Source organism: Bison bison, unplaced genomic scaffold (genome assembly GCF_000754665.1).
Source record: "Bison bison bison isolate TAMUID 2011002044 unplaced genomic scaffold, Bison_UMD1.0 scf7180017864118, whole genome shotgun sequence".
NCBI classification, from domain to species: domain Eukaryota; kingdom Metazoa; phylum Chordata; class Mammalia; order Artiodactyla; family Bovidae; genus Bison; species Bison bison.
In genome coordinates this window covers 3,173,850-3,197,948 of record NW_011494690.1, presented here as the reverse complement: position 1 = coordinate 3,197,948, position 24,099 = coordinate 3,173,850, and the positions used below count along the sequence as shown (strand labels likewise).

General features: G+C 41.5%; 1 protein-coding gene across 11 annotated transcripts in view; it reads right to left on the bottom strand.

Moving 5' to 3' along the window:
- The window catches only part of ATP8B4 (ATPase, class I, type 8B, member 4), a 341,749-nt gene that overhangs the window by 17,570 nt on the left and 300,080 nt on the right, over nucleotides 1-24,099 (bottom strand). For all 11 annotated transcript variants that reach the window (XM_010839511.1, XM_010839512.1, XM_010839505.1 and 8 more), the window contains one exon: nucleotides 4,844-4,927. In XM_010839511.1, the coding sequence (XP_010837813.1) occupies nucleotides 4,844-4,927 (84 nt within the window). The remainder of the gene's footprint in view (nucleotides 1-4,843; nucleotides 4,928-24,099) is intronic.

Genomic DNA, 24,099 nt, shown 5'->3' with positions numbered 1-24,099 from the left:
AGCAGAGTTCTTGCCATAGTTCATATAATTAAAAAACAAGATGCTTCTATAAATAACAACAAGATAATGATAGTAATAGTAACAACAGTGTTACAGTCTCAGAGTCAAGTGGCCTGGTGCTAGGCTGAGGTCTGTCACTGACCGTATAACTTTAGGAGAATGATCTTCTGAGTTTTAGTTTCCTCCTTATACAATAAGCAGTGCCATAGATGGTCACCGAGGCCTTCCAGCATAGCACCCCATGATCGGAAGATCATTTTAAGGGTCAGAGTAGACAAAGCAGAAAAGGATATGGGTAGACACTCAACTTGATGGCAATAAGGGGCCTTATTGTGTATACGGAACTTCCCTGGTGGCTCAGACGGTAAAGTGTCTGCCTGCAAGGCGGCAGACCTGGGTCAGGAAGATCCCCTGGAGAAGGAAATGGCACCCCACTCCAGTACTCTTGCCTGGAAAATCCCATGGACAGAGGAGCCTGGTAGGCTACAGTCCATGGGGTTGCAAAGAGTTGGACACGACTGAGCGACTTCACTTATTGAGTATACAGTTGACCCTTGAACAACATGGGTTTGCAGTAAGTGGGTTCACCTACACACAGAATTTTTCAATAAATATGTACTACCTGATCCACTCTTAGTTGAAACTTTAGATGCAGAACCATGGATATGGAGGGGCAACTCTACAGGTAAAGGAGAATTTTGGACTGTGTTGGGGTATGGGCCAAAGTGAGGGGGACCCCCAACTTTTGTGTTGTTTCAAGGGTCAACTGTATATTTTTTATCTATATCTTTTAGCTCTTAGGTTATTTCCATATCTTATTTACTATCAATAATGCTGCAATGAATATAGGACTGTCTATATCTTTTCAAATTAATGTTTTGGCTTTCTTTGGATAAATACCCAGAAGTGGAATTGCTGGATCACTTGATAGCTCTATTTTTAATTTTTTGCAGGATTTCTATACTGTTTTCCATTCTGTTCACATTTTCTGCTTAATCATAATTCAGTCTTGGTAGGATGTATGTTTCTAGAAATTTATTCATTTCTTTAAATTGTCCAATTTGTTGCTGTATAATATTAGTCTCTTATGATCCTTGTATTTTTGTGGTCAGCTGTAATGTCTTCTGATTTTGAGTCTTCTCTCTTCTCTTCTTGGTGAGTCTACCTAAAGGTTTGTCGATTTTATCTTTTCAAGGAACCAGCTTAGTTTCATGGATCTTCTCTATCACTTTCTTAGTCTCTATTTCATTTATTTTTGCTCTAATTGTTGTTTTTCCCTTCCTTCTACCACCTTTGGGCTTTGTGCTGTTCCTAGTTCCTTGAGGTATAAAGGCAGGTTGTTTGAGTCTTTTCATGTTTCTTGAGGTTGGCATTTATTACTATGAACTTCCCTCTTGGAACTGCTTTTATTCTATCCCACAGATTTTGATATCTTATATTCCCATTTTAATTTGTCTCAAGGTATTTTTAAATTTCTTCTTTGATTTCTTCTTTAACCTATTGCTTTTCAGGAGTATGCTGCTTAATCTGCACATGTAAGTGAATTTTCCAGCTTTCTTCATGTAAGTAATTTCTAGTTTATACCACTGTGGTTAGAAAAGATACTTGATATGACTTCAATTTGTAAAATGTATTAAGACTTTTCATAGCTTAACAAATGATCTTTTCTTTAAAATGTTTCACATGCACTTCAGAAGAATTTGCATTCTATTGCTTTTGGAGGGAGTATTCTACATTTTTAAAATATATAGATAGATATAGAATATACATATATTAGAATATATAGAGAGATATAGAATATATAGATATAGAATATATATATTCTGTATATATTCCTTGTATTCTATATATTATTCTATATATACATGTAATAATGTATGTTCTTTTATATACATGTGTGTGTGTGTGTGTCTACACACACATTAGAAATGTTCCCTGGCAACAGTCATAAAAGTCAGGACACCAGACAGGAGTATGAGATCCTTTCTGGGTCAGGCTGATTACTATAGTCCCATAGGCTCCTTGGAATAAAAGCTATGACCAACCTAGACAACATATTTAAAAGCAGAGACATTACTTTGCTGACAAAGGTCCATCTAGTCAAAGCTATGGTTTTTCCAGTAACCATGTATGGATCTGAGAGCTGGACCATAAAGAAGGCTAAGTGCCAAAGGATTGATGCTTTTGAACTGTGGTGTTGGATAAGACCCTTGAGAGTCCCTTGGACTGCAAGGAGATCAAACCAGTCAATCCTAAAGGAAATAAACTCTGAATATTCACTGGAAGGACTGATGCTAAAGCTTAAGCTCCAATACTTTGGCTACTTGATGCAAAGAACTGATTCATTGGAAAAGACCCTGACGCTGGGAAAGATTGAAGGCAGGAGGAGAAGGGGACGACAGAGGGTGAGACGATTGGATGGCATCACCGACTCAATTGGGATGAGTTTGAGCAATCTCTGGGAGTTGGTGAAGGACAGCCTGACGTGCTGCAGTCCATGGGGTTGCAAAGAGTCAGACGTGACTGAGTGACTGAACTGAACTGATGGGACCAGGAATGCAAGTTTCTCTGGCTTCCAGAGTTAGGCAGCCAAGAGGTGTCCTCTGGGTGGCAGCCACAAAAATAGGGGCACCAGACACATGTACCAGCACCTGTTCAGGAGATACTGGTGATCTGAAGTCTGGCAAATGGAGCATGCAAGGATGGCACTGACCCTCTGTCCCTGGAGTGTGTTCCAGCAGACTCCGAGATGTGTGTGTTCAGCTGGATGCCTGCTCCCAGGCCGACACTTAATATAAGCTGGTGAGCCTCTGTGACTGGCATGATTTGCTATGTCTGCACTGGGCCCAGGAGCAACTGAGTCTGAGCACATGGGCCCATTCAGAACTATTTCTTAGATTGCTTCAGTCTTGTGGGTCTTGGAACAGGAGCCCCATTGGTTTGGGGGGGCTTATCTCTAGTTGCGGGTTTTAAAAGTTAAGGTGCTCAATGTGGGGTGCATACCCTTCACTCCTAAGGGAAGAACTTCAGGCTTTGAGTTTTCTCCTGGTTGAAGACTGCTGTGCTGAGGGTGGGGGTAGGATTTATGGCGAGATTGTGTCCCAGCCTCTCCAACTCGCTTCCTTGAGTGTGGTTCTCTTCTTGTTTGCTCAGTGTATAGTCTTCACTCAGACAGCCTTTAGGGTTGTTTAAGAGAAGATTCTTCCTTGTGTAGTTGTAGACTGTGTCCACAGCAAGAGGTGAGTTCAGGATCTTCCTTTATCACCATCTTGAACTCTCCCCTTTTTATATTGTTTTCCATATTGCACAATAACCATCTTTTCCCAGAAATTGTTTTATTTTTAATATTTTACCCCACATTCTGGGCAGCTACAAAGCACCAAGAAAAGGAACACTTGTAAACATGGGCACTTGGAAATGAAACAGCCTAATCCTTTATATCCAAAGTCTTCAAGAGTTCATTGCTTTTTGTAGAATTTCACAAAATGAGTTGTTCACAATCTGCCTTTTTTACGTACAAGAAGTGAGGCTTACAACTGACTACAAAGCTTCAGAATGGGAGAGCAGAATGAGCTCATAAAGTTAAGATTTATATTTTGCAATAGATGGCTTTGGGCCAGAAAATGAGGCCTAGCAAATGTATCTAACAACAGCCTGCAGAAAATCTGGTCTCCTTAAAAATACTTCAAAAATTTTTTTAAATAATACACTCTAACTGTGCCATGGAAACTCCTCTGGCTAATCTTTCACTTCCCCATGGGCAGCCAGACTTTTCCCCCATCCAGGAAGTACCCTCCAAGGCCTTGAGTGTGCCAAGGACCTACCATTTTATAATTGATTCCCTCCCTTCGCTCCCCTCAAGCACATTGAGCTAAACTAAAGAAAACTACGCCCTTTCTCTCTCCATGGCTCTGGGGCTCTGTGTCTCCCTCTCCCATTGGCAGGGTGCTCCTCTGGCCTTGAGTTTCTGTTCTGAGTCGTGCTGGGCAGTTTCACCACAGATGCTAGCTCTTTGCACTCCAGCCAGCTCCATGATTTTCTATGTATCCTCACATGGTTCTCTGCACTCTCAGAGGCTAATACAGGATTCCCCAGTGTGTGAACTAGAGAGACTAGTTCTGAGGCATATTGGTCAGTTCTACATGAAAAATAAGTAAGTAAACGTAAGTCCTATGAGTTTGGGAAATTCTGGGCTACAATGTAATTAAAGAGACTATTTCTTGTAGGACCTCTCAGAGCCTTTAGAGAAAATAGTGTAGAGTGTGAGTCTTTAAGACGATAGTAATCAAGCTCTGATCCGAGATCTTTTGGGGGAGTTGGAAGGGTTTTTGATCCATGTGATACCTATTAAGGTATCGACTCCATTCTTAGGACTCTTTCCATGATTTGCATCTTCTCAGTTCAGTTCAGTTGCTCAGTCATGTCCAACTCTTTGCAACCCCTTGGACTGCAGCACGCCAGGCCTCCCTGTCCATCACCAACTCCCAGAGTTTACTCAAACTCATGTCCATTGAGTTGGTGATGCCATCCAACCATCTCATTCTCTGTCGTCCCCCTCTCCTCCCGCTTTCAATCTTTCCCAGCATCAGGGTCTTTTCAAATGAATCAGTTCTTCATATCAGGTGGCCAAAGTATTGGCGTTTCAGTTTCAGCATGAGTCCTTCCAATGAATATTCAGGACTGATTTCCTTTAGGATGGACTGGTTTGATCTTCTTGCAGTCCAGGGGACTCTCAGGAGTCTTATCCAACACCACAGTTCAAAAGCTTCTACTTAGAAGCTAAAAGCAACTAGAAGGCATCAACAGAGCTAAGTAAGTTACAAAGACAAAGGAAAACACATACCTGGTCAAAAATCCCCATGGCTAAAACAGGCAGCGATGTGTAGACAATGTTAAAAAGGGTAATGAACCACTGGTCATAGACAGTCTGAAATGAAATTAACACATCAGTGAGAAACAGCATGCATAGGTGTGAGAATATTCACTTTTAGGCTCTTGGACTAACTATCTCAATTTTCCTAAAGTGGATGGGAGTTTGGTGTTAGAGTCAGATAGACCTGAGTTCTCCCCAGGCTCATTCTCTTATCAGCTTTGCTGCTTTATGGACACCTAGATCTCTCTAAACTTCAATCTCTTCATCTCTAAAATGAAGTCATACTTTCCTTATAGAATTTCAGTTGGGGAGAAGGGCATCAGACATGTAGAACACATAACACAGTGCTGGATGCACACAAGCTCTGGCCCCTCTGGGGGGTTATTTCACCCTTTAGGTTTTCAATGTCTTCTGATAAGTCCAATTACCTGAACTGCTAAGCAATAAGCAAAGGATCCATGAACATCTTCAGAGGGAGATACAGAAATGAACCTATCAGCCCCATCCCTGTGTTCACATGGAGAACTTTTTTCTTGTGAGTGGTTTAAAGCAAGGTGGGCATGGAGCTAGCTGCTTGCTACACTGGATATAAATCAGACAATAAAAATACCCCTCACACCTACAGACAACAGTTCCTTTCATGAACCTCACTAAAAGTGAGGCATGTGAAATAGTCCTTATGCAGCTGCTGCTGCTGCTGCTGCTGCTGCTGCTGCTGCTGCTAAGGTGCTTCAGTCGCGTCCGACTCTGTGTGACCCCATAGACAGCAGCCCACCAGGCTCCTCCGTCCATGGGATTTTCCAAGCAAGAGTACTGGAGTGGGGTGCCATTGCCTTCTCCGAATAGTCCTTATATCTCCTTTGTATTAATAAGTACATAGACATGTAGAAACAGAATGGCAAAAGTATTATAGACCTTATCACAGGCAAAGGGAAAGATGAAAACATAGGTCTCCAGCTCCAGAGACTTCTCTGGTGTTCCAGTGATTAAGAATCTGCCTTGCAATGCAGAGGATGCAGATTCGATCCCTAAGATTCCACATGCCACGCTCCACAACTACTGAGCCCACATACTCTGGAGCCTGTGTGCCACAACTAGAGAACCCATATGGTGCAACTGCTGAAGCCTGTGCCCTCTAAAGCCTTCGAGCCACACCAGAGAGCCCATGCATCATGATGAAAGATCCCACGTGACACAACTAAGACCTGATGCAGCAAAATAAATATTTTAAAAACAAATAATGGCAAAACCAATACAATATTGTAGAGTTAAAAAATAAAATAAAATAATAAATAAATAAAAACAAATAAAATAAAATATGTCTCCAGCCCCTAACCAATGTCTGTCCTACCACTGTATCATTCATTCATTCAATATTTATTAAGAAACCATTATGTGCCAGGTACCAGGTTCTCAGCAATGATAATTTAACATGATACAATCAGATAAAAATTCCTCATGAAATCTTCACTGTAACAAAAATGATTTTATATAATAAACAAGATATATAGTTGATGAGTAAATGACTGAGTAAGAAAGTAACAAATACTAGGGTAGAAAGAGGGTAGGAAATATGGAAGGGTTGTAAGGTGATTGGAGAGGGTATCACTAAGAAGTAACATTTGAGGAAAAAAATCTGAAGAAAATTAAGGATCAAAATATGCAGCTTTCTGGGACATGAACATTTCACATGGCAAGTAGATCACATGAAAAATCTGTGAGGCAAGAAAGTATCTGGCAGGTTCAGAGGACAGCAAGACAGCCCATTTGGCTGGAGCAGAGCACCCTACATGGAGTATCATGAATTTCAAAGAAATAATTACAGGAGGATCCTATAGAGGTAACTATGGATTGTTCCCTAAATAAAAGATGACGGCATCAGAGGATTTTGAGCACAGGAACATCATGATTTGTACTTTAACCTGATTCTCTGGATTCTGTGCTGAGAACAGACTAAAGAGGCACAATTGTGGAAGTTGGGAAACCAATTAGGAGGCTAGTGCAGTGCTCCAGGTGAGAGACGACGGCGACTGGATCAGATCATCAGTGGAAAGAAGAGCTGGAGTTTGAATATTTTCTGAAGCACACTTTCTTCTTAGGGAAATTCTGAAAGCAACAGGAATCTTAAATGCAAATGTTCCAGATAGAGAAGCTAAAGGTAGGTTCTGCGTAGTTATATAGGTAAGGCAGTCTTTCACATCCTGTCCTATACATGTAGGTAATATAGGAGAAAAAAATATTTCGGTGGCTTTATTGCTAAATCTGGATTTGGGCTATTACATGTCTTTGCATTGCTGTTTGTTCTTGAGATGGGTATATACTTGTTCAAGGAAAAGAGAAGGAAGCCAGTCTTTAAAGGCCAAATCTCAATCTGAAATTTCTGTTGAAGCTCCACAGGTGGTTTTATTCAACACTGAATAAGCCAGACACTGTGAAAAATGCTGATTATTGTATTCTCAGCAAGCTTAGTCCCTTGGTAAGAAGTAATGAGCATGGACATGTCAATCAATTCATGGAGACTTCATTCTTAGGGCAAAAAAAAGAAACAGAAAAAATGAGAACAGAAAACTGGATGGAGGTGTGGGCTAGATGAGAGAAGGAAGGAATTTGCTTTATTTGCTGAATATCTCAGAGAGTTGAGGCCTGGAATCTACATAGGAAAGACCTGCTCTATGTCATTCTCTTTGAGGGTATGCCAAACACCAGGCAGGAAAGCTGAATTCTACTACCAATAAACAGTGGAGACAGGATTTAGGCAAAGGGAAAACATTAGGGGCCACCATCAAGAGGCCTGTGCTTGTGACTCAGAATAACCATTTCTAGTAACCAGTTTTTAAGTTCTCTTTTGTTATCTGTGTGTGCATGCAAAGTCATTTCAGTTGTGTCTGACTTTTTGCTACTCTATGGACAGTAGCCCACCAGGCTTCTCTGCCCATGGGGATTTTCCAAGCAAGAATACTGGAGTGGGTTGCCATGCCCTCCTCCAGGGGATCTTCCAAACCCAGGGATCAAACCTGCATCTCTTACTTCTGCTGCTTTGGCAGATGGGTTCTTTAGCACTAGCATCACTTTTGAGGCTTATTAAATTCTGTCTGAACTCTGCTCTGAGGATCTGAAAGGGGGCCTTATGTCCAGTGATATGCTAGATGTTTAACAACTAGCTCTTTAAAAAAAGAAAGAAAAAGCCTGAGTTGTAACATTTACCAATTTTCCATGATGTAAATATTTCCAGTTCAAGCGGTCATATCACTGAGTTAAGAAGAGATGTGCCATAGCACACCACCGTATAGTATTTCCACCACATCAATCCAACAGATACAATTAACCTCAAGAGCATAATCAGCAGAAGATGGTCAACTCATTTAAAATTGATTCAGTGGGAGGAGAGGGTGGGATGATTTGAGAGAATAGCACTGAAACATATATATTACCATATGTAAAAATAGATAACCAGTGCGAGTTTGATGCATGAAGCAGGGCACCCAAAGCCACGGCTCTATGACAACCAAGAGGGATGGGATGGGGACGGGGTGGGAGGGGGCTTCAGGATGGAGGGGACACATGTATACCTGTGGCAAATTCATATTGATATACAGCAAAAAACACTCACAATATTGTAATTGTCCTCCAATTAAAGTAAATAATTTTTTTAAGTGATGAGTTTGAAGTAGTTATGAACTTTGTTTTCCATATAGTTTATTTAAATTATAGAATTTAATTTTCATTAACAGCTGTGTTTAACCACTGGCTCACATTTAACAAGCAGTTCTTAGGGACCAATATGGGCTAACTCTAACATACCTCAGCCTATGTTTATGCTGGGAGCAAAGCAGTACAGACAGTGCAGATTCTAGAGGACCTGAGACTCCATGTGGCAAGAGAGAACCTGCAGAGGGCAGGGCAATTGCCTGGAGTGTCAGGCAACCATAAGAATAGACCAGAAAAGCTTGTCAGATTTCCCTGGAAACCCCAGGATATTCTAGCCCAGGTATCTGGAACAAGCCTGGATTTATGGTACTCATATAAGACAGGAGCATGTGCCATCAATAACAACTGATTAATACCAAACTCCCCACTGAAGATGCACGTATGCATCCCACTCTTTGTGGGACTCTTTGTCCCACTCTTTGTGAACTCATGGACTGTAGCCCTCCAGGCTCCTCTGTCCATGGAATTCTCCAGGCAAGAATACTGCAGTGGTTTGCCCTTTCCTTCTCCAGGGGATCTTTCCGACTCAGGGATTGAACCTGCATCTCTTGCATCTCCTGCACTGCAGGCAGATTCTTTACCACTGAGCCACTTGGGAAATCCTATATGTGACAGAGATATGTGCCATCAATAACAATTGATTAATACCAAATTCCCCACTGAAGACAACAACAACAAAAACTAAGGGTGAAAAAGTATCTTCATCAAAGCCTCAGTGAACTAATGAATGGGGAATACCTGTCAAGGTAAGGGAGAGGGTGACAATTTAAGAACCACTTCAAGGCCTAGATGATGTTTTTTTTTTTTTTCCTCCAGAGACCGTGTTTATCTCTTTCTATCAGCTGCTGAGGCTGGGATGAAAGCCTGATGTTTTGTGGGCCAACCAGTCTCCTGCCGTAAACCCTAATCCCAGGAGGCTGTCCAGATTGGGAAGTATGTCAACAGGATCTCTACCCTTGACGGGAACATTATCCCTCTAGTCTCAGAAAATGATTAAAAGCAGAGGGTCCTGAGCTCCTCGTTGCCTTCTGTAAATCTTCAGCATCCCCAGGGCACATGGCTCAGAGCAGTGCAACCCTCCAGGGGCCCAGCCCACAGTAGAGTGTTAACAGAGTCGCAGATACCACCTCCTATCTGCCAAACTCCTGTCTGCTCAGCCTCTTTTTCTTCCTTCAGACAAACCAATGTGTCCAACGAGTCTATTCCTAGAAATATATGTCAGAATGCCTGCCTTCCTGCACCAAGAGACCTATGAAAACGCTCATACCAGCATTGGCTATAAAAGCCCAAAACCAGAAACATTCATGGCAGACACTGTGGTATACTGATATCATAGAATTCTACAAAATAATTAAAAGCAAGGAACTATATAACTATATCCAAAACCACAAATGAATCAAAAAATGTATATGATGTTGAGCAAAAGAAGCCAGACAAAAAAGTACGATTCCCTTTCAGTAAAGTTTAAAAATGTGCCAATCTATGTTGTTTAGAGGTTTATACTCATATGGTAAAATTATAAAAGAACATGATTATAAAATATCAGGACAATGATTACCTCCAGAGAGTCAGAAATGAGGTGTGACTGAGAAAAGGCAAGGGAGCTTCTGGGGTTTGGCAACCTTCTGGTTTTTTCACTGGATCACGGGGATGTGAGTGTTCATTCTACAATTTGTTAAGCTGACATTTATATATTATGTACTTTTTTGTAATTTGTTATTTTTTACAATAAAAAGGGAAACACATGACCTATTCTTTAGTCACACTCTGATGGGACTTTGGGCAATGGAAGTATTTTCAATATCCTGATGCCCAAGCCATATCCAGGCCAATTAAATCAATATCTTTGGAGGTGGGATGATCAAAGTATCGATAATTTTAAAAATTTCTCTGGTGAGTCCACTGTGAAGCCAAAACTGAAATTTCACTTATCCTATCCAGAAAGAAAGCAGTAGCTGACACAAACCCTCAAGTATTTTATGATGGTTTCATATCAATTCATTTCATGATTGAAGCATGGAATATTTAAGAGTGGGAAAGCAATTTAATTGAAGTCTGATACCCCCAGGCAAAACCTCACTCTGTTGGATCTCTTTTTCCTCTACCTCATCCACCATCCAACTTCTGTTCACTGAGGACAGATGATTTCCTCATCAAGAAAGAAAGAAAGAATCTGGAAAATTACGACAAGCTAAACTGTGAGTGGGGCTTCCCTGGTGGCTCAACAGTAAAAAATCCATCTGCCAACACAAAAGACACAGGTTTGATCCCTGGGTTGGGAAGATCCCCTGGAGAAGGAAATGGCAACCCACTCCATATTCTTGCCTGGAAAATCCTATGGACAGAGGAGCCTGGGTGGGCTACAATCCATGGGGTCCCAAGAGAGTCAGACACAACTTAGCAACTAAACAACAACAAAACAATCAGTAACTGATGGTCTGGCCTAAAGCGCCATGAACATCACCACAAATTGCCTAGCATTAAACCTGCAGTTATCTGATGGTAGCGTTTGTAAGCTGGTATTCAGATCTGAAGCCTCATTTCACAACTTGAGAAAGAGAGGACAGGAAAGGAAAATTAGTGAGAATAAAGTTTAAATGAGTTTTTACAATTTCTTGCAAGAGGGCTTGCTGCCACACAGAATCACAACAAAAAGAAAACAAAAATTAGCTGGCTGATATGTATGGAACACACTATGGGCCAGATGTTATTGATTCATTAAATAATCACAACAATCCTGTGCGGTTGGTGCTATTAACAGCTTCCAGTTTACAGATAGGGAAACTAGTTTGAGGCCCTGATTAAGTTAGGAGACTGCCCAATGCCACTGAACACGAAGATTTTCAAAGTGGTGTAGGGAACTTTTAGGAGATCCACAGTGTCAAAACTGTTATCAGAATGATGCTAAGACGCTGTTTACATTCCCTCTTTACTCTCATTCTCATATGAGTATATATGATGTGTGATGTCACAACCAACTGGATGCAGAAGCAGATGTGAGAACCCGAGTGCCTCCTGTTGTGCTAAATAGTAAGAACTTAAGTATAAAAACTCACTCTCTTCTCAAAACTAATTTTTTATTTTGAAAAGTACCAAAATTTTTTTTCACTAAAATGTTATTTAGATAAACACGTCATGGGTATGTTATTTTTAATAGATGTTTAACTTTCCTCCATTTTAATTCCTAATATATTGCCAATGCAGAAGACATGGGTTCGATCCCTGGGTTGGGACGATCCCCTGGAGAAATAAATGGCAACCCACTGCAGTATTCTTGCCTGGAAAATACCATGGACAGAGGAGCCTGGGTGGACTATAGTCCATGGTGTTACAAAGAGTCAGACATGACTTAGCAACTAAACAAGAACAACAAGTGATACATATTGATAGAGTCCTGAGATCACAGCGTTGGAAAACGTTGGCCTATCAAGTGTCAGGACCAACTTCCGGTCCTGGTCCTCAGCATTCACAGCACTGAGCATGGTATGAAAACACTGCTCAATCCGTGGTATCATTTGGCAAGTTTCTTTAAAAGCTTCCCTGCTTATGTCACTTTGTGTACAACAAATACAATTCTGTATGCTGGTTTTTGTCATTTAAAATGATACCATTAGCTTAAAACCTTCAAGTGGTTTCCCATTTTACTTAGAGTGAACTTCTTTTTTTTTTTTTTTCTCTAATTTTATTTTATTTTTAAACTTTACATAATTGTATTAGTTTTGCCAAATATCAAAATGAATCCGCCACAGGTATACATGTGTTCCCCATCCCGAACCCTCCTCCCTCCTCCCTCCCCATACCATCCCTCTGGGCCATCCCAGTACACCAGCCCCAAGCATCCAGCGTCATGCATCGAACCTGGACTGGCAACTCGTTTCCTACATGATATTTTACATGTTTCATTGCCATTCTCCCAAATCTTCCCACCCTCTCCCTTTCCCACAGAGTCCATAAGACTGTTCAATACATCAGTGTCTCTTTTGCTGTCTCGTACACCGGGTTATTGTTACCATCTTTCTAAATTCCATATATATGCGTTAGTATACTGTATTTATGTTTTTCCTTCTGGCTTACTTCACTCTGTATAATAGGCTCCAGTTTTATCCACCTCATCAGAACTGATTCAAATATATTCTTTTTAATGGCTGAGTAATACTCCATTGTGTATATGTACCACAGCTTTCTTATCCATTCATCTGCTGATGGACATCTAGGTTGCTTCCATGTCTTGGCTATTATAAACAGTGCTGCGATGAACATTGGGGTACACGTGTCTCTTTCCCTTCTGGTTTCCTCAGTGTGTATGCCCAGCAGTGGGATTGCTGGATCATAAGGCAGTTCTATTTCCAGTTTTTTAAGGAATCTCCACACTGTTCTCCATAGTGGCTGTACTAGTTTGCATTCCCACCAACAGTGTAAAAGGGTTCCCTTTTCTCCACACCCTCTCCAGCATTTATTATTTGTAGACTTTTGGATCGCAGCCATTCTGACTGGTGTGAAATGGTACCTCATAGTGGTTTTGATTTGCATTTCTCTGATAATGAGTGATGTTGAGCATCTTTTCATGTGTTTGTTAGCCATCTGTATGTCTTTTTTGGAGAAATGTCTATTTAGTTCTTTGGCCCATTTTTTGATTGGGTCGTTTATTTTTCTGGAGTTGAGCTGTAGGAGTTGCTTGTATATTTTTGAGATTAAAATATGGAACGCTTCACGAATTTGCGTGTCATCCTTGCGCAGGGGCCATGCTAATCTTCTCTGTATCGTTCCAATTTTAGTATATGTGCTGCCGAAGCGAGCACCTTAGAGTGAACTTCTAAGGCTCTGCCCCATGCCTTAAGGCCCTTCCTCATCCATGCAGCCTACCTCTTCAACTTTGCCTCACTGCTCTCTAGTCCTCACTCACAGAGCTTCAGCTTCACTGACTATCTTTCTCTAACTTACCAGGCTCATTCCTACTTGCTATGCCCTCTGTCTGGAATACTTGAACCCCAGGGTATTCATATGAACATTTCCCTCTAAACACTCAGGTCACAGTTCCAGTGTTAACTTCCCAATGAGAACTTCTACAATACCCAGTGCTTTCTTAATAGCAATTCTGAAATTATCTCACTAATTTATTCCTTTATTATCTGTTTTCATCTCTCTGGAATATAATCTTCCCAGGTAGCTCAGCTGGTAAAGAATCTGCCTGGAATGCAGGAGACCCCACTTTGATTCCTGGGTCAGGAAGTTCCCCTGGAGAAGAGACAGGCTACCCACTCCAGTATTCTTGGGCTGCCCTGGTGGCTCAGACAGTAAAGAATCTTTCTGTAATGTGGGAGACCTGGGTTCAATCCCTGGTTTGGGAAGATCCCCTGGAGGAGGGCATGGCAACCCACTAGCATTCTTGCCTGGAGAATCCCCATGGACAGAAGAGCCTGGTGGACTATAGTTCATGGAGTCACAAAGTCAGACAGTACAGAGTGACAGAGAACAGCACAGAATATAATTTCCATGAAACAGAGACTTATGCACAGCGATAACTCCCGTATCTAGAGCAGTGTCTAGCCAATGGTGGATGCTCTAAAAAGAGTTGTTGAATATTTTACAACTTTTTATAAATGTTAAACATTTAACTTTTCAGTAGACCCTCCCCTGAGGACATGCCATGGGCTTTGCAAATTCAATGTGTCCAGCCCTGGACTCATTCTCACAGTCCCTTAACCAGGCCTCTTCCTATGTTCCCTAAATCAGTTTCTGACACTACCACTTCCATCCCAGAGCCCAAGTCAGAAATCTGATCTCTCTTCCTCTCTCCAACACCCCACATTAAATTAATCCCAAACCCCACTGACTTAACCATGCCAGATGGGTGGAGTTCCAGCCCAAACCATTCTTCACTTCAGTTTGGGATGGGAATCCCAAACCAGGGATTCCCATTCTTTCCCTCTTCACCTGCTTCACTCTGATGGATCCCTGAAAGGTCAGCCCAGGGTCAGATCTTCTAGTAAGCCTTTCTGAGCTCTGCCCACTGCCATCTTCCATAGCTGGGTTCCAGGCCAGTAGTCCCATGACATTCCATACCTCACTGCTTCACAGCTGTCGACTCAGTAATTATCTATGTGCTGGTTCCCAGGCCCTCCCCACTAGACTTCAAGCTTCTTGGTGAAACTGCAGGATCCCATGGGGCTCCTGGGCATGGAAGCCTTTCCATGTCCCCCATTTCTTGTTTGTAGGGAACAGCTCCAACGTCTATGACCTTGAGTTCCAAAGGGAAGATTCCAGCAACTGTTAATCAGGAACAGGACACAGAGACAGGGTGAAAAAGAGAAGAAACAACACGGAAGCCTAGGACAAGGTCCTGGTTCCACCTCAAGGGAGTTTCAGTTCAGTCACTCAGTCATGTCCGACTCTCTGTGACACCATGGATTACAGCATGCCAGGCTTCGCTGTCCATGACCAACTCCAGGAGCCTGCTCAAACTCAGGTCCATCGGTGATGCCATCCAACTATCTCATCCTTTGTCATCCCCTTATCCACCTGATTTCAATCTTGCCCAGCATCAGGGTCTTTTCCAATAAGTCCGTTTTCTGCATCAGGTGGCCAAAGTATTGGAGTTTTAGCTTCAGCATCAGTACTTCCAATGAATATTCAGGATGATTTCCTTTAGGATTGACTGGTTGGATCTCCTTGCAGCCCAAGGGACTCTCAAAGAGTCTTCTCCAACACCACAGTTCAGAAGCATCAATACTTTGGCACTCAGCTTTCTTTATAGTCCAACTCTCACATCCATACATGACTACTGGAAAAACCATACTTTGACTAGATGGATCTTTGTCAGCAAAGTAATGTCTCTGCTTTATAATATGCTGCCTAGGTTGGTCATAGCTTTTCTTCCAAGGAGCAGGCATCTTTTTATTTCATGGTTGCAGTCACCATCTGCAGTGGTTCTAAAGCCCCCCAAAATAAAGTCTCTCACTATTTCCCCATCTATTTGTCATGAAGTGATGGGACCAGATGCCATGATCTTTGTTTTCTGAATGCTGAGTTTTAAGCCAACTTTTTCACTCTCCTTTTTCACTTTCATCGAGAGGCTCTTTAGTTCCTCTTCACTTTCTGCTGTAAGGGTGGTGTTATCTGCATATCTGAGGTTATTGATATTTCTCCTGGCAATCATGATTCCAGTTTGTGCCTCATCCAGCCCAGAATTTCACATGATGTTCTCTGCATGGAAGTTAAATAAGCAGGGTGACAATATACAGCCTGTACATACTCCTTTTCCTATTTGGAATCAGTCTGTTGTTCCATGTCCGGTTCTAACTGTTGCTTCTTGACGTGCATGCAGATTTTTCGGGAGGCAGGTCAGGTGGTCTGGTATTCTATATCTTGAAGAATTTTCCAGTTTGTTGTGATCCACACAGTCAAAGGCTTTGACGAGGATCAATAAAGCAGAAGTAGATGTTTTTCTGGAACTCTCTTGCTTTTCCATGATCCAGCAGATATTGGCAATTTGATCCCTGGTTCCTCTGCCTTTTCTAAATCCAGCTTGAACATCTGGAAGTTCACAGTTCACATACTGTTGGACCCTGGCTTGGAGAATTTTGAGCATTACTTTACTAGCGTGTGAGATGAATGCAATTGTGCCATAGTTTGAGCATTCTTTGGCATTGCCTTTCTTTGGGATTGGAATGAAAACTGACCTTCTCCAGTCCTGTGGCCACTGCTGAGTTTTCCAAATTTGCTGGCATATTGAGTGCAGCACTTTCACAGCATCATCTTTTCAGGATTTGAAATAGTTCAGCTGGAAATCCATCACGTCCACTAACTTTGTTTGTAGTGATGCTTCCTAAGGCCCACTTGACTTCACATTCCTAGATGTATGTCTCTAGGTGAGTGATCACACCATCATGGTTGTCTGGTTCATGAAGATCTTTTTTGTATAGTTCTTCTGTGTTTTCTTGCCACCTCTTCTTAATATCTTATGCTTCTGTTAGATCCATACCATACCTAGAAATGGTATGGATCTAACAGAAGCACATAACAATAACCGCAAGGGACATACATAACAATATCTTTGAGCTCTTTAGCTCACACTAAAATTCCCAACAAATGCAAGATGTCAGCACTCTTCCTTCCAGAGAAGACCACAGAGGCCAGATTAAAAGAACCAGAAAAATGCATCAAGAGATTACCTGAGACCAAGTTAATGGAGTACAGGCCCTTATATACCCTGACCCTTATCAGCACATCCCCGCTTTGAACCATTGCTATAAAACTCCTCACCAAATCCTCCCAGGTTGGGACACACAGTTTTCAAGTGCAGGAGTTCACTGTGTTCCCCTTTGCCTGGCAAAGTAATAGAGTTATTCTTTACTACTGCACCTAAAATTCTGTCTCTGACAAATGGATAGTGCACATAAGTGAATACCCTCAATAAGGAGGGAAGGAAGGAAGATAGGGAGGGACAGAGGGAGGAAGAAACATGCAAAGATTCAAGCTTCAAGTCGTATGTTTAACAATTTTTTTTAAAAGGTGCATTTTCCTACTAATTATATTTTTTATGGAAATACAATCCTTTACTGCTACAACCAAAGATATTTGTACCCATTAAAAACTACTATACTAATAAAATCAATGGAAAATTAGAGCATGAGTTAAAGAACATGAAATACCTTGATGTAATTATGCATTTTCCTCATGAATATTTCATTATATCAACCGCTGTTTACTCTAACTCTAGTTTTGCCTCTACAAATGTCATTCATGAGTCACTCACTTTTAAAAAACACCTTCTAGTGATGTGTATTGATTTAGCACAGTTTAGGCTTTAGGGGCTTGAAAGAGAAAAAGGAGAATTAAAAAGCAGGCTTAAAACTCAACATTCAAAAAACTAAGATTATGGCATCGGGTCCCATCACTTTATGGCAAATAGATGGAGAAACAATGGAAACAGTGACAGACTTTATTTTCTTGGGCTCCAAAATCACTGCAGATGGTGATTGCAGCCATGAAATTAAAAGATGCTTGCTCCTTGGAAGAAAAGCTATGACCAACCTAGACAGCATATTAAAAAGCAGAGACATTACTTTGCCAACAAAGGTCCATCTAGTCAAAGCCATGGTTTTTCCAGTAGTCATGTATGGATGTGAGGGTTGGACCATAAAGAAAGCTGAGCACCAAAGAACTGATGCTTTTGAACTGTGTAGCTGGAGAAGACTCTTGAGAGTCTCTTGGGCTGCAAGGAGATCCAACCAGTCAATCCTAAAGGAAATCAGTCCTGAATATTCATTGGAAGGACTGATGTTGAAGCTGAAACTCCAATACTTTGGCCACCTGATGCAGAAAACTGACTTACTGGAAAAGACCCTGATGCTGGGCAAGATTGAAGGCAGGAGGAGAAGAGGACGACAGAGAATGAGATGGTTGGATGGCATCACCGACTCCATGGACATGAGTTTGAGCAAGCTCCAGGAGTTGTTGATGGACAGGGAAGCCTGGAGTGCTGTAGTCCATGGGGTTGCAAAGAGCTGGACACGATGACTAAGTGACTGAACTGAAATGATTAAAAATATTAAGTCACAAGCAGTATTTCTACTATTACAGGCTCCTTCCTCTCCCTGCAAGAGATCTCCAACTACTCAGAAAGTTATCCTAGTAAATGCTCCACTTCCCCTTTAAGTCCTTAGATACATTCAGAAAAATGTAAAGATCCCCTCTGATGACTAGGACCAGATGAGAGGGACATACTAGCCAGATCATGACCCACATGGACTCCCATCCATTTTCTCCCCTTCCAGGCATCCTCAAGCCCTCTACTACCTCCACTATCCCCATCTCTCTCTTCTGCTCATCCCCATTGTTATGGATTGACCAGATGCCCCAAAGAGATGGAAGGGGTAAAGGAGGGTGGAGGAGGGATTCTTTTGCAGCCTCTCGTGTGAGCAGCATTCTGGCCTGAGACTATATCAGACCACTGCTGACATTCTGATTTGGGGTGACTCAAAATTGTTTATATAAACAGGAGTCTTGAACAAAAATATTTGTCCTAGGAACTGCATCCTCCTAGGGGCAGCCATACCACCTCTACTTCCAAATTTTCTGTTCTGCATGATGCTACTAATCTCTTTGGAAGCCTAAAAGTGTCTCTTTGCAGATCAGAAAAAAAAAAAAAAAAGTGGAGGGTTCCTTTTCCCTACCTCACTGTTTTCCTATTTAGGGAAAGCTCCTCCTTGCTCCCTTCTCTGTGGGAGCAATTTATCAACCTTATCAACCATTTTATATAGAGTAAAAATACCCCAGCTACAAATTACAATCTAACAGCCTGGGGAACACAAAAGCTATGATTTATAGAATACCACATTTAAATAAACTTTAATAAGGATCTCAGACAGTTACAAAGGGCTTTCTATTCTGAGACCGTTGGCTTAGCTCCTTGTTCAAATGACAGGACGAAATACCTCTCTGGAGACATGTATTCATCCCTTTGCTGTGTGTTTCAGAGGAGAACTATATAATGATACATTTTTTTTTCTTTTTGGCCTTAAAAAACATTTGCCATTTAAAGAAAACACATTGTGGGATAAATATGAGGTGCTCAGCCTCAACACATCTGTTACTGATTTGTGTAATTAACAGAAACCCACTAGCTGGATCCAGGAGTAATGGCCCAGGCCTGAGCACCCACCCCTCCCTGGGTTTTCCCCAGAGCACATCTGGAAGGCGAGGTGGTGGCAGGGGAGTGAGGGGGGAGGCGGGCGGGGACTGCCAGCTAGGTTGAGATGGGCTTGCAGGTAACCAAATCCATGAAGTCATCCAAGCCTTGAGATTAGTCGCACTCTTTCACGTCACTTTCCAAACTTTTCATTATGAGTTTTCTTATACTGTTTGACAGAACTAATGTTTTTCTGGCCTTGACAAGATAATTGTTTCCATATCACAGCAGAACTTAAAAAAAAACAACAAAAAACATACACAGCCCTGTATCTCACTGACAATGATAAATTGTCATCAGATAATATCAGAAGTACACAGTGCCAGTATTTGCATGGTTTCAAATGTGAATTTCCTAAACAGGGATTCAACCAATGGGTTTGTTTTTGTTTTTGTTTTTTTTGCTGTGGGTTTTTTTTGTTCGTTTGTTTGTTTTGAGGTGGGTGGGGGTCTTATCTCTGGTTGGGGACAGTTCATCTTTATTAAAAGTCTTGAGGGCATAAGGTACTTTAAAAATAAGTTACACATATAAATAGTATACATGAGCACACAGTGGATTCCATGAAAACCATACAGGCTTTGATGACAGATTGGAATAAGGTATGTCCTTAGAAAGGATCCATGATTCAGTTTAAAGATTTATATGATCTTTCTCCAAATCCTCCTGCTCCAGAAATCTGGTTGGAAATCTCATCAGGAGAGATTATATTTAAATTGTCTTTTTAGTGGCAGTTTGCTGGCAGAAGGTGGCCTTCAGCTTCCAGATGATTCCAGGAGGCAGTTTGCCTAGAGGCAGGCCTGGCCTTTCTAAGGATCTGAGTTGTGGGAGACACTCCCTACAGTACAAGGTCTCTCCCTCTCAATAAGACAGTTCATTTTCTCCCATAGTCATAGTATACTGAGTGTTTCTGGATGTTTCTCCTTCCTTTAGATTCCAAACAAAGCAAACATTTGCCTGATTAGGGGTTAGGAGAAGACAGTTTTTTTCTTAAAGATATAGCCATTCTCTCGAAGGTCCTTGGAGAAAGAAACAGCAACCCACTCCAGTATTCTTGCCTGGAAAGTCCCATGGACAGAGGAGCCTAGCAGGCTACAATCTGTGGAGTCACAAGAGCCAGACATGACTTAGCAACTAAATCGCCACCACCATTCTCTCAAGTCTGTAACAATTCCAGTGGCCACTCATCAAGCAGAGCAGAATGAGCACTGAAGAAAAAGTCAGAAGGCATGGTGAATTCTGGTCTTTGCCTTGTCTATTGCTGATCCTCAGCTCTTAGGGAACTTGGATTCCTCCTCTATAAAATGAGGAACTAGACTCAGTATCACTGACATTCCCTGCCAGAGCAAAGATTCTAGATTTCAACAAGGCACACACATTTTGTTCTGTATCCAGGCTGCTTCTCCCAGGAAAGGTCCACCCAGCAAAGCAAACAAAGAGAATTTGGTCCCTGCCCAGCATATTCTTTCCCCATGTGTCCAGAAACAGTCACAACAGAGGCGAGCCACTGAGGTTAAGCAAAGGGAAGTCCACAAGCCAAGTACAACCAGCCTGCAGCACACCATCCTCCATCCCAGTGACCTCAGGGCCACCATCTCACAAGCAGTGAGAGGTCCCACCCATCGGCCCCTGGGAACCTTGCACGTCACAGCTGAATGGGCTCACACATCTGCCCCAACCCACCTACCAGGAATCTACTGGAGCTCTCGTCAGAGAATAAGAGCCTAGACAAAATTCACCAGGCACCGAGAGACAGGCCAAGGTAGTAAAGAAACAGCATATGTCATTTCATTAAGTAATTAAACTGGTGTCTTAAAAGTCAGCAACATGTCTATGGACACACATCTGTTCACGTTTGGTCAGATGTTTTCAGCTGCAGAGTGGATTACTTCAAAGCAGTCTGTTGAGAGAGGCAGGGAAGAAATATTTAGGTGTTTCTGAATCATGCTGAGATTGGACAGGGTTGGCCCCAAGATACATCCCATCCGTGACAAATTTAATTTTAAAAAACCCTTGGTGGAAAAATAAGAGAAAGGTGACTACAGAGTTACTTGACATCAGTTTCATATTTATGAAAATGAAACCGTTCCCAGGCTGTTAAGTTCCCTGAGGGCAGGAACTGCATCTCTCTGGTTCATTCTCTTATCGCTGGAGGCCAGCAAAGCACTTGGCCCCAAACTGGCACTCAGTTTCGTCTTTTGAAATGAATGAGCATTCAGAGACTATAGGTTCTGTGCTAGAGGATGTCAGCAAGTCTCAGTCTTGTGGTGACTAAAGAGGTGACTGCAGATCTGGCCTGCCAAGGATGGACCTCTGCCCACATGCCTAATGTTACTGCATCTGCGGGGCCCTGGAGGTTTTATTACTACTGGCTCCATTTCACTGCGGAGCTTTCAATTCCACTGAAGCAATTTAGGAGAAGGATGGCAGGGGTGGGAAGACTTCAGACAGCCAACTTTCATTAACAGATTGGAAGTAAGCAGCTTTCTAATGGGTTCTACAGGCTAAGAAAGCCTGTCACCCAGCATGTGGCTTTGGAGGCCCAGGACAGCTCAATGAGTTCAGTGGGTGAAAAAGTGTCACTGAAAAAATGTCCCCTATTCAAAAATTCTCCTTCTATGCAGACTAGTGTCTCTCCCAAAAATGTTGTTTTCTTTTCACTTGCCTCATTTACAGCATATTGTCCTTAGAAAAACAGGGCTAAGAAAAAAAGCCAAAGAATTTTTTCAGTTAAACCTGTTGTTAATCAGGAGTTTTTAGTGAAAAACAGGGAATGGAAAAGAGACCATGAACCCAACCAATCCCAATTCCACATCTAGGTTGCCCTCACAGCCAGTTCTTAGTAATACTAACACATCAGCCCACTCACATGTGGGTGGTATGCAGCATGCGTGTGTGCTTAGTCGCTCAGTCCATGACCTTCGGACTAGAGTCCACCAGGCTCCTCTGTACGTGGGATTCTCCAGGCAAGAATACTGGAGTGGATTGCCATTTCCTTCTCCAAGGGATCTTCCTGACCCAGGGATCGAACCTGCCTCCTGTGTCTCGTGCACTGGCAGGCAGATTCTTTACCACTGCGCCACCTGGGAAGCCCAGGGTAGGATGGGGGAACACCAGTGTTTTCATCTTTATAGAAGTACAACATCTGTTCTAAAATATACTTCTTGCTTTATACAGTAATACCATGCAGTTTATAAAAGTTATTTCTGAATGAGTTGATTTTAAGTGGAATTTTAGAAATTAAAAAGATATTTTAAATTCCACTAGTAGCAGGTCAGTTGGAAAGTATTCAGGTGTGACAGGAGGGTTTTCCTCCTTTTAATAAAATATGTTATACCTTTGCTTCCCAGATGGCACAAAGATAAAGAATCCAGCTGCCAATGCAGGAGATGCAGGTTTAATCCCTGGGTCGGGAAGATCCCCTGGAGAAGGAAATGGCAACCCACTCCAGTATTCTTGCCTGGAAATTCCATGAACAGAGCAGCCTGGTGGGCTACAGTCCACAGGGTTGCCAAGAGTTGGATATGACTGAGCACACACACACTTAAAACTTTATACAAACCAGCCCCTGCATCCCTGAGGTAGCTAGACTTTCAGGCCTCCAGACTTCCACTTAATTTTGAAAATATTCATATTCTCACCTGAGATTTAATTGAGCCCCTGAAGTCACACCAAGTCCTCATAGATTTCTCCCTTTCCCTTGCTCTCCTATTAACTTCAAATTCAGTACTTCTATGAGACATATTTGTGCATGTGTCTATTTCCCAATGAGGAAATGAGTACTCTGTGGGTAGGGACTTGACCTAGTCATCATTTTATCTTTTCTTCCCAAGTCAGTAAACAAGCATTTTTACTAGCAACTTGACAATGCCGTGTGACTCATGGCTATGGGCGAGGGATGAATTATTCAATTTAAAATGATAAAAATTTAAATGTTTATGAAATCAGAGTAAACAATTTGTAATAAATGTACATTTCTGAGTGCCATTAAGAAAAATAACATTTTTGAAGAATGTAAAACAAGAGGGATTTCTCAAAAATGTGATGATTTTTTTAATGAGAAAGTACAAAATGTTATGTTCTCAGATATATAAAGGTTGATATATATCCACATATATTTGTTTTTATAATAAGGACAAAACTTTGAGGATAGTGAAAATGAGTTTGTAAAAGTTTAGATGTAACCCCCTGTCCCTACTTTAGCATTTAAGACAGGGTTATTTCATCCCTAGACTAGAGCTAATTAATAGAAGTTTTTGAAGGAGAGGACCATAAATAGCTTATTCTTCTAGGAAAAATATTCTTAGCATCATATTGTGCTTTGTTCATCTTACCACTTCAAAACATTGAAACTATGATAAATAGTTTTGAAACTCTCACCACAGAGACATCTATTCCAGAATTTCCCAAAGATGGGTTCTGTATGATACTTGTTCTATAGAACTTTATGCCTATTGCTTGGAAAAAAACAGGGTTCTATGCCAAGTGAGTTTGGGTAATAACACCAAATCTCATTGATTCTAAGACTATTTATCATAAGAGACAGCATAATCAATGCAAAGATTAGACCAAAGTGGGGATCTAACATTCTCATAAAGCTAAGGCAACAAAGGATTGAATCCTTAGTGTGAGAGTACAGAGGAAATAAATCTTCACGCAGAAAGGGACTGCAAGGAAATTTGCCTGTTTCAGCCTTGGCACCAGCTAAATGGAGAGACAAAAAAAAAAAAATCTCCTGAAACCTGAATCTCTGATGGTATTCAGCAGAGTCTGCAATATAAATTAAAAAAAAAAAAAAAGAAAAAAAGGATGGATTCTCCTGCTATCTTCT